The sequence below is a fragment of the Leptosomus discolor genome, chromosome 12, assembly GCF_034619465.1.
Source record: "Leptosomus discolor isolate bLepDis1 chromosome 12, bLepDis1.hap2, whole genome shotgun sequence".
NCBI lineage: Eukaryota > Metazoa > Chordata > Aves > Leptosomiformes > Leptosomidae > Leptosomus > Leptosomus discolor.
The window spans coordinates 12,259,347-12,274,958 of NC_141402.1; the positions used below are offsets into that span (position 1 = coordinate 12,259,347).

At 39.2% G+C, this 15,612-nt stretch overlaps 1 protein-coding gene across 1 annotated transcript in view; it reads left to right on the forward strand.

Annotated features, from left to right (window-relative positions):
* The first annotated feature begins 13,542 nt into the window (after positions 1–13,542).
* Positions 13,543–15,612, forward strand: part of LOC104352895 (uncharacterized) — a 43,042-nt gene continuing 40,972 nt past the window's right edge. The window contains exon 1 of the mRNA XM_086472004.1: positions 13,543–13,615. Coding sequence (XP_086328130.1) covers positions 13,543–13,615 — 73 coding nt within the window. The remainder of the gene's footprint in view (positions 13,616–15,612) is intronic.

Here is a 15,612-nt window from a genome sequence, read left to right on the forward strand (position 1 = left end):
AAACTCCAGCAAGCAATGTCATTTAAAGGAGACTGAGATACAAGGATGTCCATGCACACCTCCAAGACAAATAAAATTCAGGAGCATGACGTCCTTTCCATAGCTTGCCCAGATCAGTACAGAAAGGAATTCTTTATACCAAGTTGTTTAACTCTTTCAGTCACAAAGACCAGCCAGTATCTTTAGCTGATTTTAATTTAGTTTACCTCCAGGATCTGGAGGTACAAATGATTATATTATCCCCTTCTTTTTTTCACTTGCTACCTCACGCACATTATTGGCTTCCTCAACCATCCATACGTACCCACTTCCCTCTGACACCTCTCTGCATACTGTCTCCTCACTCATTCTTTCTAGCTACTCCCTTTATGATCCCCAAGTTCCACTTCCTTCCTCTCCACTGTCTCCCAGTCAGTGCTCCACTTTCCATCTCCATTTGGCTTCTGTAAGAGGAACCTATCGCACTCATAGTCCGGTAGCAGCAACAGCAAAGGGCAAAAAAGAAGAGGGTGGTGAAGAGTAAGCTCATTTGCTGGTAACAGAAAGTTGTGAAGAGAATTAAATTTGTCAGTCTTCAAGGTCTCTTAACTTCTATTTTAAGTTTGCTTCTTCTCCATACTGACTGCAACCATGATCCATATGCCCTTTTAATAAAAAAAATAAAATTAAAAAAAAACCCACAAAAACTCCCGAACAACAACAAAGCCATAGAGGTAGTGAACCCAAAGGCACCACAGCAGGATCCCCTGAGCCTTTGTGGAGTATAGGAGGGTATTCTTCAGAAATATCACTTTGTGCCTGCTTAGCTCTTTCCTTGACACATTATGTTGCCCACTGATACAGATAGGGTATTGGTTTGAATGGTCATGTCTTCTCATCTACTGTGGCCATTCTTACACTAAACGAACAGAGTGAAAGTAGTTCTCCTCTGGGTAAAACCAACACCAGCTTACCCACTGTTCTTGTTTTACATCAGTGTTGGAGGGGAAAAGCCTTCCAACTTACTAGCATATTTATCAGAAAGGTTTGTTTCTGTTTCCCAGTAGCTAGTGACTTTTCTGCTGAATTACAGAAAGGTTACGAGTTTGATTTGTCATCCATTAAATGCTTTACCACACAATAGAAATACTGGGATCTCTCTGAGCTAAATGTAACACCCTAGGATGGCATCAGCAGTGTATGAACAACTTGAATTATGGTAAATTCTAGTGAACAGTGTTTTGCTTTTCAAGTGTGCTTGTCAAGACATGCTTTTTAAACAGAAGCAAGATCTCCCCCCCCCAATTCCCTTATGCTGCAACACATCGATTTGTTAAGTGATATATTAAGCAATTTATTCTCTTGCCGCATTCTGAACAGCTGGATCATTCTGATGGAAATATTTCCAACTCCTCCTTCCAAAAACACTTATCACAAGTAGATCAGAAGTCTGTAAAATGTCAACTAAATGATTAAAAGCTTGACAAAGTCGTAGCAATTGGAAAGGTGTCTTTGCATGGAAAATGTTGTATAATCACATCTGGCAGTGCTATAAGGTAAAGGTATAAGAAAGATTCAGGAACAAATCAAAACTAGAGTCGGTCCTGTTCCACTAGTGTGTAACTGCTGGCTCAAGATAATAATTCATGTCAGTTGATATGCAGTCATTCAGCTTGCACGACTCTGCATTATTTATTGCCTTGGGATAGGAAGCACTTTGCCCACTTAGTAAGCCAGCACGTGAAAGGATACAATCATAATCAAAGTATACATTATTAAAGGATTAATAAAATTTGTAGCAGCTTCCATAGAAGTCTCTTCACTGATTTCAGTGGGAGGTGAATAATATTCTACATACATTTAATTCTTACCCAGCTGTGATGAATAGAGGATATCTCATGTTAATCGCTAAAATACAAGTGCAAATTCTTATGTTTTAGCAAAGTAGCATCATTTAAAAAATATATGAATTTGCATAGATCTTTGTCATCACTTTCATTGTCTGGATGTCTGGACTGCATTAAATAAATATCCAAAGACAGTTGTTTTCCCAAGGTGTTCTTCACTAAGTCAACTGAGATAATCTTCCTGGCTGTAAGCCCACAGGAGCAACTTTCCCATGTTTACATTCAAGGGCCACTGAATAAAAAAGGTGTGAGGAAAATGATTGTTTAAATAAGTTTCAGTGTAGAACTGTCTAAATTACCTGCATGAATATACTTACATTCCTTTCTCTTTATGAGCAAATGTTAGCTACAATAGTGACTAATTAGCAGGTACGCCCAAAAGAACAACCATGAGAGTTTCCTGACATTCTACACTGTTCTATTCTCCTTGGTTTCAAAATGTAACATACCAAAGGTTTTGCTCCCTTCAGAACTTTCATATGGTTTTGATCCACAAATACTCTGGCAAATATTGTAGAGCCAGATGGTTTCTTGGGTACAGCTAACGTCTCTGACGTACAGAATGAGCTCATTTGGTTCTTTCATGAGTGGTCAAACTGGAAATTCTTTCCCAACATCCTACTTGTCTTTGGTCTTGATATATACAGGATGTTGCTTCTCTTAAGGAGCAAAAGTAGCACAAAATGGAAAAAACCACTGGATTGCCCAGGGTATATGTACAGGATGCTCTGTGGTTGACACTACCTTAGCCTTCACAATTAAAGGTGTGTGTGATGTTAATCCAACAATATGTTTTATTACATGCAAAGGTCCCGAAGGGTTCCCTCACAGCTGACATGATTGTGTTCAAACTGCACACAATGGAAAAACTCCTTATCAACTTGAAAGGCAACAGAAAATAAGTTAATTTCTCTCTCAAATGTATAAAATGTTCCTAGAGAGTCCTTGAGTTGGCCAAGTTTGTGGCTTGCAACATTAAACATTACTTTGAAATTATAATTTGAAATGTCATGGAACCACTGTACCAAACTCAGGGCTGCTGTGGTACTGACCTATCAACCACAAAGGACAGACATAAGGCCTTGCATATGCCTCCATGTATGGAAGGACATAGCAAAGCAGATGTTTGGCTTCATCTGAGTGTTACTTGTTACAGTCAAAGCAGAAGGCGAAACACTGCTTCCGTGAGTGGAACAAGAGAGGACTAGTTCGTTTGCTCAGATTAGGACTATGTGAAAGATACTTTAATTTTCTCCTAGTGCCAAGACATAAAAAGTCATTGCAGGTGGAAGAGCCCATTCCTACCCTGTGCACACCAAATCTTGGGAAAAGGGTTAGCATTTTTAATTAGCAGTTTTCAATAATTAGGGTTTTTACTCCAGTAGCAACGAGTATCAAGTTCCTATCAGGCTAGTGTGTAAATATAGAATTTGTTGGTTCCTTCTTGAGACATTCATAATGAAATTATTTTAGCCAGGCAAAAGATAGAAGGCAAATCAGACACATTCTGCAAGGAAATCATAAAGTCAAAAATAAATCCAAGGCCTCCTGACTCTCAGCAGACTGCCATAGCCACTTCTGTAAGAGACCATAGCCCCACCAGATTCCTATTGACTATCACACCACTATTTTGATTCTGACTTAGAGCCAATTTATTTTTATATCTTTTCTAGTAACTTTTCTTGCAATATACATCAAGATTCTTACTGTGAATTGTGTCCTATCCACATTCATACTCAGACATAAGCAGAAATACCCAGCTTTTGTTTCCTAAGTACTTCAAATGAGTGGCAAGTGCTTTGAAAAAGTTCAACTGCTTTACCTACCCCAGCAACAGATGGGTTGGGAGAGCTTGACAGGTTGTTTAAAGCACTTCATCTTAGTCCTAAGCACTGGGAATATGAATTTAAATATTATGTTCTACATAAACAATGAGCTACACTATCTCAGGATAGTATAGGTATGGGATACCCTAAGAAACATGTAATGTAAAGATATGTGTCCTTTTTTCATTATGGTCGGAGATCTCAAGCACTTCTATGTGCAATGCTGTTTAATAAGCTACTTTGATGTTTACTCATGACTTAGATGCTATCAAAAGAATAGAGTTAAAAGGTTTGAGTAGTTACTTCAGCTACAGTAAGCTGCAACTGGGAATTGTTATCAGAGCTGGAAGACATGTCTTTATATGGAACACAGCCATACTTCTACTTATCCAATTCCTTTACCAATATTTCCTCTTCTTTTATATCCCTCTCCACTTCCCCTTTTCAGAAGGGCAGCCAGAAACAGTGATTGAAAAGAGACACTGCTTCAGGAATACACGGCAAGCATATGTCCAACGATCTTATTTCCATGAAGGGTCAGAAAGCATGAGATGCTCTTGTGTAGAGGGGTTGACAAAGCAATAGACAGTGTGAATATTGGAGTACAAGTAGTGGTGCTGCAGGGAGCACAGGTGGAGTTTAAAAGGAAGTTGGAAGGCCATTTGGTAGGACATTTAGATGAGTACAACCAGCTTGGAGTTGCAGAGGAGGCTGTTTGCTGTCTGTGGGTAACAGTGGGATTAAAGAGTTAGGCACCAGAGTAAGGGCTGCTGTAGAGTATACAGCTGAGGTGCATGGAAACATGTCAGCAAAGAAAAAAATAGAGTGGTGGAGAAAATTCACAGCAGTGTGTAGCCCTTCACACCACTGCCTGCTGTTTCCTGACAGAGAACCAACAAGCTCAGCAATGAGATGGCAGCAAGATTTTTATTCCAAGGGATTGGTTTTCATATTAAAGTCTACCCTTCCTACATAGGATCCAAACCGTTCACACCTTAACCCACAAATTTGAAGAGATTCTATATGCAGTGACATGAGTTTCATAAAGAGTCTGTGATGGGCAGGCATTTGCATGATGACCTTCAGGATCTCAGACCACCTCTTCAGCATTGTGTAACCTCCTGTCTTCACTAAGCCACTTTATTACCACACTATCTGCATTTAATCTGATTCTCAAGCTTCTTATCTGTAAGCAGGGTACTCGGTACCTCAATAGCTTTGGCTATCACATACATGAATGTAAATGAGATCAGAATCTTGCTCATTATGTTCAGAAAAGTTGCAAGAATAGTTTTTACTATTCTTTGCAATGTTTCTACAGATCAGTCAGCAACACTATTGAATGTGGTCTTAAAATATAGTTGAGTTTGGATGAAATAAAATTGCTAAAGTTGCAAACTCCCTTCTTTACAGATGTGTGCCACAGAAACGAGAAGTGAAGCCTGGTCCATTTCAAATTCTTTCTGGGAATTTGAAACTAGAAGTGAAGAAACAAACCGCCTTACAGCTATCAGGGTCATCTCCTTCAGCTGCTAGTATGTATTAATTATGGTAAACTAGCAGAGCAGCATGCATATACGTGCATACACCAAAAGGTTATGTGTGCAAATAATAAATAGAATGGGTGACTTGCAGCCTCTCCCAGAGCAACGCCTGACTGCATGAGATCAATCAACATTCTGCTTTGACTGGCCCATAAATACCATATACAGAACGGCCATTAGTTTAAACCAAGTGCAAGTTGCGTTGCATGTTCTGTAAGGAGCAATACTTAAAATTAAAACTCACCTCAGCAGTAACAGAATAACAGTGAATGTAGCTCTATTACTCTGAAACCTTCTGCTGCAACTAGAAGCAGCCAAGCAGTGCGGTCAGAGAAACATCAACGTTTTTGCCATGAATTATGTCGCATCCACAATCATGCTCAGACATAAGCAGAAATGCCCAGCTTTTGTTTCCTAAGTAATCTGAATGAGTTGCAAGTGGGTTTATTTTTTAGGCTTTACCTACCCCAGCAGTGGCAGGCAGCACTTTGCTGTGCAATAATCCTTGCTTGGTCTTAAAATAAAGGATGATGTTGCATCTTGTGGAAAGCAGAATCTTGCTTACCCCTATTCCTGCCTAGATTCTTTGTCTGATTAGACTGAGGCAAGAGAAATAACACAAATTCACATCCATTCTTTGCCTCTGTTACCCTGTTTGCTGGCTGCAGAACGTACTCGGAGAGCAGGTGCTGTACTCACCACCAGGCTGAACTGTGTTTTGAATGCTAGTCCTTACTAGTGTTTTGATAGATAACATACCGAGAGCTTTGTAACAGAGTAATACAGCCACAGCTACACAGCTCCAGTCCCTCTCCTCCATGGATGTGGCAGCCCTTGTGATGTCTTATGTGCAGACCAATGCCCAGGGATTCAGAAAATCCTGCTTTTAGGAATCATTTGATGAAACATGACTATATATAGAAAAAGGCATTACACTAATTCCCTGTCCCTGAGCAGACAGAAATGCATTTGACAATCTCATGGTGATTTTTAAATATTTAAGAGGAGCCCTGAAATTGAAATAGGAATGGGTAAGAAAAAGAAAGACTGAAACAGAATTAGTAGGAAGGGGAAAAGGCTTACAGGTGCTCCTGCAGCATCTAGATGTGCTGCAAGAAGACAAGGAGAGCTTGTATGAAGTCCTACAAGCTCCCTCCAAAAAATTTCAAGCCACAAATATGTTATCTATAAAAGGTGTGTCTTCAGTTCCTGTACCCAAGAATTTGGAGAAACAATAGATCATAAACCACAGAAAAATTATTGATTCCTGTTATTGTCAAAACTTTAGAAAATAATTAAACTCATGATGGACAATCTTGCACAAAAGGGCAATGAAATTTTGGAGCCAGGTTCACTGACCTGGTTCACTGTGGGGATCATAAGAGTGCCAAGACTGGATCAAGGGAGTGAGTGTAGCCAGTGCAGGGGAAAAGGAGACAGCAGCAGCTCTGCTTTAGGTGGGTTTGAACTTCTTGGGAACCTTATCTGGACTAATAAGAGTAGAACAGGATGTCACAGAGGAGCGCAGCAAGATGAACCGCTGTGGTCATCTGCACTGACCGTTAGCATCAGATGTCCCAAAACAGATGGACTCTGCTGCACACTTAGTAGCCCACAACAAAACTATGTTGAGCTTTTATTTGCAAATTTGGCTATTCCAGGAGTTAGTCTGCGTAAGATTTTTTCAACTTCTAGATTTGTCTCGTACTCTCTATTGATGATAGAGAGGGAAAGAGGGAGCAGAAGATCCATGAACTGAAAACTGAATTATTGCATTGTTGTTTGTCTGCTCAGGGTGGATGCCAGGTAACTTTGTTAATCTGAAGAACAGGGCAGACAAGGAGATAAGGGATGACAAGCTTGACTTCTTAGGCAGAAGTTCAGCTGAGCTTCTAAAATTAGTCAGCACTGCAGACAGGAGTTAAACTTAGAGCCTGGTCCCCTCATACAGTCTTCAGACAGAACTGAAAGTTACCTCCCTACCAATATGGGCATAAACTTAGTTTGTCAAGCATTGAGGGTATGTGCAGCACTAATGAGCATACTCAAATCTGAACAGTTTTTGCGAAACAGATGCAGAAATGACTCATTGAGTATCACTGGGAAAGCATCACAATACAAGGAAAAATACACCAAAATGTGTTCAACAGCAGATTCTGAAGTAGGCAAAGAAATGCAAATGAAAACTTGAGAGTGCTTTGGAAAAAAGAATCATTAGAATGAAGGGCTACATGCAATTACTGGGGCAGGAGAAATAATTATGCCAAGCTTGTGGAGAAGAAAAACGAAGGGAAAAATGCACTATACCTAAATCTCCCACCAAGGATTCAAAGGCCAGATTTGACTCATGTATGTTATTAGTATCCCACAGAATAAGCAATTTATGAAATGAAGAAAAGCTGTACAGGCAAGGCAAAAGCACAATAACATATAGGACAGTAACTGCCGAACAGATAACAAAGCATCGGGAGCGATATTAGTCCAGAAAGGCATACTCAGCACTATGCAGAAGAAGAAAACAAAACTGAAATCCATCCAGACAAACCAAATGACAGCTATAAACACCATCCTAACACTGTGAGAACCAAACAATACTGAAGTTGAAAAGTGTACCAGCTGAGTTTTCAGGTAGCATGTACAATGAAAATATTCCACCTTCATCTGAATTAATGAATCTAAGGACATTAAACCTGGTAAAAGTGATTCACCACATATATATTTACATTTTCTCAACTTAAAAAAAATAGCACACAACAATCAAAAATACTGAGATACGACAAGGCATGGCAGCTTTCTGGCAGCAAAGCTATTAAAAGATTTTCCGGATATTATTAAAGGATGGCAATTACATTAAAAAAATTATTCAGCCAGTACAGCTGAGTGCTTACATAGCTAAAGCCTAGAAGCAAGAATCACAATGAGAAAGAAGGTGTTGAGCTGACCTGGGTTATACACTGACCACGTAGAAGTCAAGCAAGCTGTGCACTTAAGAAGAGCTATTACATTTGAAAACCACAACACGAATGACCAGATTTCATTAATTCCATTTGAAATGCACAGAAGCCATTGTTGCCAAGGTGTTAGAAATGAGTTCAATTTAGTTTTCCTGCATTTTTCATTCCTCTTAGTTAAGGTGAGCAGAGCAAGAGCTCTGCCCTTCCTTGCCTGCCAACAGGTCAAGATACCAGTTTACATTCTCCTCTTCCAAATCCTTTAAAACAGAATTAAGAAAAGAGAAGACAGCACAACTGTGCACTTAAGGTGTCACTCTGTAATTAAGGAACTGTGACTAATGTCACTGACAAATGAGGCAAGTTACTTCATTTCTTCTAACCGTCACTACTCCTAGCTGTCGCTTGTTTTCCATTTAGATGATAGAATCTCCAAAGCCACAGTTTTCTTCCACATTCCATAGTACCTTGTATAACCATTTCTAAAGCTACTGTACCAAACTAAAAAGCAATGACAACTGTATTCACAACACAGACTTCATCTGCCATTCACTGTAAGAGTTTAACTCTCTCTTCACATGTTTTTCACCATGAGGCTGTGTGCAGCTTTGTTTTCTGTGGAGAAACCTCGCTGAGATTCCTCAAATGGTGTGACACGCAATACTGAACAGAAACCAGACTGTGTCATCTTTTCCAAGAACCAGGGAAAGGAGCCTATGGCCAGAGCGTGTCCACCATTCTCTTCCCGAGTGGTAGCGCACATGTTTGTTAGGGGGAGGTTAACAGGCCATTGAAGAAAGGGTGGAGAGTGAGTGTGAATCCCTGGGTAGGGCTGGAAAGCAAAACCCTCATGAGTCACCTGTAGATTGATGGAAGGGAAGAACGGTTGAGGCTATCAGAGAAAGGTGAGAAAAGCATGAGCAGAACAAGCCAGGGATAGCAACTAAACCTCTACAGAGCTAGGTGGAAAGGGTGTGCCGGATCCTCTGCTTAAGTTAATGCCAACTTCGTTTACGTTAGTTGCAGGCTGTCATTGCTGTACGTTACTTTCCACACCACAATAAATATTCTCTTCTCCAGCCAATCCAACTGTTCATTCATTTTCTCAGTTCACATGGCAAGCACGGACTTTACAGATCTGAGGGATAATGCGGCTTTACCTGCATCCCAGCTATCTCAGGTTAATCATGCTTGTGAGGAGGTAGAAGCTCTCAACAGTAGTGCAGTTATAATTTGAACACAGAAGGCAGATGAATTTTGGTTTCATTAATAGCCTTAATATTGCCCCTTCTTAACTTCTCAATGCTTGCCTTTGCTGGCCTCATGTTATATGATCTACTTTCAGGTTGTAATTATAGTATTTATAGTATATATGATATCCCTATTTTATATGGCATTTGAAATTTTACATTAAATATCTCAAATTTTCTCCCTACTTCTATGCAAGAAACAAAGAAGAAAAGGTAAAATTGGAGAGATTACGTCCATTGTCAGAATTATGGGTCAAATAACACATATATTGGATTTACTGTTACAAGAGGTACTTTCAGTGACCCATCCATTGATATAGATTTTTGGTGCAAGATCAAAATAAGAGTCGGAAGAACATTTGTCAGCCAGACCTTTGGCCGTTGTAATTAATTTCCAATCACCTGCTATAAAATGAGCTGATCTATATGAACGCTACAGATCTATTCTAAATAAATTTCCATGTTATTTGACACTGAGATGTCAAGATAAGCTTCTGGGTTCCACACAGCATTAAAACCGAGAAAAACAGACAAAAATGCAGGAAAGAAACAAAAATGGTTTGAACGTGTCCCTGAACATTCCCTCCTGCAAACAAAAGTGCTTTGTTTTAGCGACAGGCAATACCAAAACTGTGATCCCTTAGTGGATTCCTTAGTGGATTAATTAATACATTAACAATAAAGACAGCTGCTTAAGTTTCTGTTATTAAAATGCTTCAAAACTTGCTTCTTTCCCCTCACACAACTGAAGAGAATAGCTTGCTCATCCCTACCTACATAGGTAGGCGCTTTTCACAGTACCATCTGGGAAGCTCAGAAGTCCTCAAATGACTTTTTTTTTTTTAATCTACAAGAAACACTTGCAGTAACCACTCATGTAACTAATGAGCAGTTTTACTTAAACCCTTCTGGTTGTTGTGATACTGTCATCCACAGATATGATTCCCCGGAAATCAGTAAAATCTCATAGCCTAATAACTTTCAAAATTTCATAATTTTGAAACACACACACCTAACAGAGCGACCTGAATTTCTTCTGTACCATATAGAGGCTGTATGGTTGGATAAGCTGAACACTGGAACATCATTTGAATGTCACTACCCCCTAGAGATCAAAAATTTCAGTCTGAGCAGTAGCAATCATAAGAACTCCAGAATATGTAAAGTTTTGAGAAAAATATCTGAGCAACACCTTTTGAAGAACACCTTCAAATACAACCTTCACAACAGCTATATAATACTGTGCAATGCTAAATGCTTAGTGAAGTTACATATTCAATTTTGACGTGCATTGTTCTAGTCACAAAGAGTTATAATGAGTGAAAACTAAAAACTGTTGTAGAAGAAAAAAAGTGTTTGATATAAGCACTCTCCTTAGCAACAACTCCAGTAAAAGAGACAGAGCAGAAGAAAAAACAGCCTTGCCCCCACTGACACACCTAGTCATCCTAGGCACACACATCTTCCTCACCTTCACCAAACGAGTATCAAAAGCACTAATTGCCCACTCAGAAAACTTCTCCCTTTGTCAGTAGTCCCTTGCTCTAGTATACCCATTGGGAAACAAGAAACTCTCTCCAAATATTTTAAAGGAACACGAGATCCTGGTATTCTGCTATTTCCTCGTGCAGAGGTGGATGTCACTGAGAAGCGCAGCAAGCTCTGCTACTTCTGACCATCGCTACTTCTGACCATCACATGTAGTCCCTCGCTAAAGGTGTATGCGCGTTAGTTGCTGAAAACCTCATTTGTTGGGTGGCTTGTTTAATTGCTTAAGTAAGACCAGTGTGTATTTACTTAATACAGCTAACTGGTCACGTAAACAAGATATCGTTTGCCTTCTCTATGTACAGATGAGTTTATATTCATTATGAGTACTGGCACAGAATAAAACAACGCTCTATGGGCAGGAAATCCACTGTTCTTTTCTCCTGGTCTGCTGAAGCATGAAGATATAGATCTAGGGTGTGTAAACAGCTTACTACTGATTATGAAGATGTAAATTCATTAAACATCCTGGATATTTTGACAGGGAAAATGTTTCATGCTATAGCAGGCCAATATGTTGACTTAAGTACCCCAACCTTGCCATAGAAATGTGCCACTGGGTTCAGTCCAAAAATCAAATCCACCCAACACTTTGTAAAGGAAATAGATTTTGTTTATTTTATAATACTAAATAAGTGAGGGTCTAATATATTTAGTGCTAAACAAAAGTGAAAATAAGGCCTGAACTGAAATAAATTGAAAAAAAAATTACACCTTTCAGTTCAGTAACACCTGAATAAAGTATTGTATTATACTCTCCTATTTTTTCGTGGAAGTATTTTAAAATTTATAATTGCAGAGTAGGATTCTGATAAGAACCCAAGGGAATTAGACGTCCAACTGTGATCACATTTTACAATTAAGACACCTTTGTCTCCTGCCCCTGCTTCAGCAGAAATGACAAACGTCAGTAGGGACTCTTGAACTGAATATTACCAGACATGCAGAAGATAGCACTGTAGCACTGCCCCATTTTTACGCAAAGAAAGTCCTTTCTGCATCTCTGCACATACTAGGATACATAATTTCTTTCTTTTTTTTTTTTTCTCCGCACTTCTGCACACCCCCCCACCCCCCCCCAGTTATATCTCTGAGGTACCCCTTGCTGAATTCCCTGATGAGCAGCAGCTCTCATTCCATTTCTTATGATGAAGATTTTTGGATCCATCAGCTACCTTCATTCTTGTAAATTGGCAAGAGGCTGAAGAGGAAGATGAACTGAGGGCAAATATTATGTGTATACTAACTGCTGGACTGTGCATCATTTTTGACAAACCTAGCAGTTCTAAAAGAATGGATCCACTAACTTTGAACATTTTTGTCCATCTTTTACTACGTTCAAGTGAAGGTCTATTGACCATGGAAAGAGACAGAAATCTGCCTAGAGCAACTCATCCTACCTATCTCTGATGCCAGGCTAAAGAAAAAGGATGAAGTGACATGAAGTAGCAATACTGTCTGTGTTTATTGAAGTGTACGTTCATTCCTGCTTTTGAAATGATAATCCAGTAGAACTGCAAAAAGCTAATGTTCAGAAAAAAAATACTTTCAACATTTACTGGCAAGGCTTCTAGGCCTGATTCATTGTCTGTTTCTCTAATTTGTCATCCTCATAACTCCATAGACGCGAATGGAATTACACAGGAATGGTACTGAAACAATGTGGTCATGGTTGCAGGCCATAATCAATCTAATACTTTTTCTCCTACAAAGCTGGTGTAAGAATGTCTGACTGTCTGAAATTACTCCTGATATTTTCTACGAGAAGGCAAAATCAGATTATGCAAAGAACTCAGAAGTAGATTTCAAGGTTTAAGCCCATCTCTGATAAATGTAGCATACAGTCTAGGTGAAGCTGGCTTAACGTTCTTTGGATAGGTGTCTAATGTTTGTCAGTGCCACACAGAAGGGTTTCCACGGAATACACTCGCTGTGACCCTGTGATAGTACAGGACCTTTCAAGGTTATTAGTCCGTAGTTTTTACAGGATTAGCTGCCCCAAGAAGCATGGAATGACTTCCTAATGCTGGCTTCCCACGTATGAAATACTCCACACCCTCTCAGACTTCAAAAATCAGCAAGAGGAGGGGGTGCTGAGGAGCTGCCTTCCATCAGTTACAGTATTGAAAAACTTAGAGTAGTTACTTGCGTGCCATCTGCATAACTGTAAAGCAGATTAAATTTGTAACTGTAAATTAAATTTGTTCCAGGAGCTGTTATTTGTGGAAGAAGAGTTGTGTTCTATTCACAATTAAGTTGTTTCTTTATTAGACTGAACAAAATATACCTACGTATATGGAGGAGTATATACTCCTCCCAAAATGCAAATACCATCGGCCAGTTTCTGAGGAAGGAAGAGCAACCTCTGTTTACCTGTTCGTTTGCTAAAATCCCCCAAACCCCACCTTTCTAGACTCTCTGAATCTATCTGGGACTGAAGCCAAAGTCATCTACTATATAAGACTGTCAGAGCACAGGTGAGCTACTCCTCCTGACCAACTTGAGACCAAACATCCGTGTGCCAGGCTCCACTCAAGATGGGGTTTGGCAGGGGGATATGGGTACCAGAATGGGCTTTCCTGTTAGCAGTTTGCTGTATCCATCAGATAGGTAAGAAGTTCTCTTTTTTATTGGGAAAATTAAAAAAGACTCTGTTTAGATCTAGTAATATATTTTAAACAACTATACTCATTGTTTCATTTAACAGTTGCTTTTAAAAAGATTTTTTTTTCAGTTTTTCATTAAATATTTAATGTCTGTTTATTAACTGGACTGATTTAATTTAATATTGCTTCAAACTACTGCATATAACTACATTTGGAAGGTAGCCTTGAAGATCAACTCAAAAAGAACCATTATTCATGTCTTAAAATAACAGTTTTTCAGTATCACTTATGCCTCACAAAAGCATTTTATTCCTGTTGCATTTTGTATTAGGATTGATTATGAATTTCATGGGGTTTATGAAATTTAAACCACTACATTTCCCAGTTGCTAGATCAGACCACGGGTCAACCTTTTCCAGTACCTTGTCACCTACCAGGAGCTAATACCAGATTCCTTGCAACTTATTTTGCTAAAGAGACTGGAAGGGAATATTCATGTGGCAATGATTTTCAGTAACTAATTGTGCACTGATAATACCCTATGAAAAATATTTATTTGAATTCCTGATACGGAGTGTAAGCAGGACTGGGAGATTTATCTGACACATGCAATCCATCATTTTGTATAGAGTTTTTTCTCCTGTCAATGTTATATCCATCAGATCTGCCTTGGCAGTTTTTGTTAACATGCACAGCCCTATTAAGTCAATGGGACCACTCAAATTGAAATTACTTGCATGAATACAAGCTTGCCAAGTCAGTCTCATTCATGTACAGTAATTATTGCCCTGTCAGTGAACATTTTTAAATCATAGAATCACAGAATGGTTTGGGCTGGAAGGGACCTTAAAGATCACCTAGTTCCAGCCCCCTGCCATGGGCAGGGACACCTCCCACCAGACCCAGTTGCTCCCAGCCCCATCCAGCCTGGCCTTGAGCAATCCCAGGGAGGGGGAACCCACAGCTTCTCTGGGCAACCTCTTCCAGTGCCTCACCCCCATCACAGTAAAGAACTTCTTCCTAATATCTGATCTAAATCTCCCCTCTTTCAGTTTGAAACCGTTACCCCTTGTCCCATCACTACTGTCCCTGATAAGAGTCCCTTTCCTGTAAGCCCCCTTTATGTAAATTTAGCTTGCATATCATTTTCAAAACATTGACAACTACAAATATCATTTTAGGCTACTTTCTAGTTTGTGAAACAACACTAAAATGCTGGCAAGTTGATTTAAGCACAAAACAAAAGAGTCACTTATGAGTCTAAGCTTACATTTAGATTTATGCAACGTCAGTCAAAATCATCTTCAGCCATTCATTGAACGAGGAAGTTATTTGTACTATGCAATGCTAATCTGATAAATTGCTTTGAAAAGTGAGTAGTCGTTAGACAGTGTCCAGCAAACTCTGCTTTATTTGAATTACACTCTGTGGAAGGTATTTTCAGATGTCCTGAGAGACTAAAAAAAATTGGCCAAATCCCATGCCACCTCCCCAAACATTCTGTGCTTGACTTTATATTTTGGGTCAAATACTAACTTTTATAAATTGATTGTGACAATAATTGCATATGCGGATTGGCAGCTGGATATAGACTTAGAAAGGTGCATCCAGAAATATTTTTAATAATTAGGTCAATTCCCAAATTATCTGATAGTAAATTATCTTGACTGTTCTTACAACCGAGAGACACCTATTAATGATCAACAATGTGGCATTGTGCAATTGCTAAGTAAACCAATGCAGCTAGAATTTCCTTGGGAATGATGTATTTGCTAAGTAAACAAAAGCCCCTGCAGTTTCCTTGAGAAAAATTAACAGACCAAAATACACGTATATACTATTTTGCTCTGTTGCAAAGGTTCTCATGCTAGAATAAACAAACATTCTATGATTCTGTGCCTGCTGAGATTCCTATAGATCTATCGAGTGAGAGCAAATCCCAGCCTATTATTAAGAATTACAGAGGCATTTGTCTCACCTAATCAGTATCAATTATAGTGA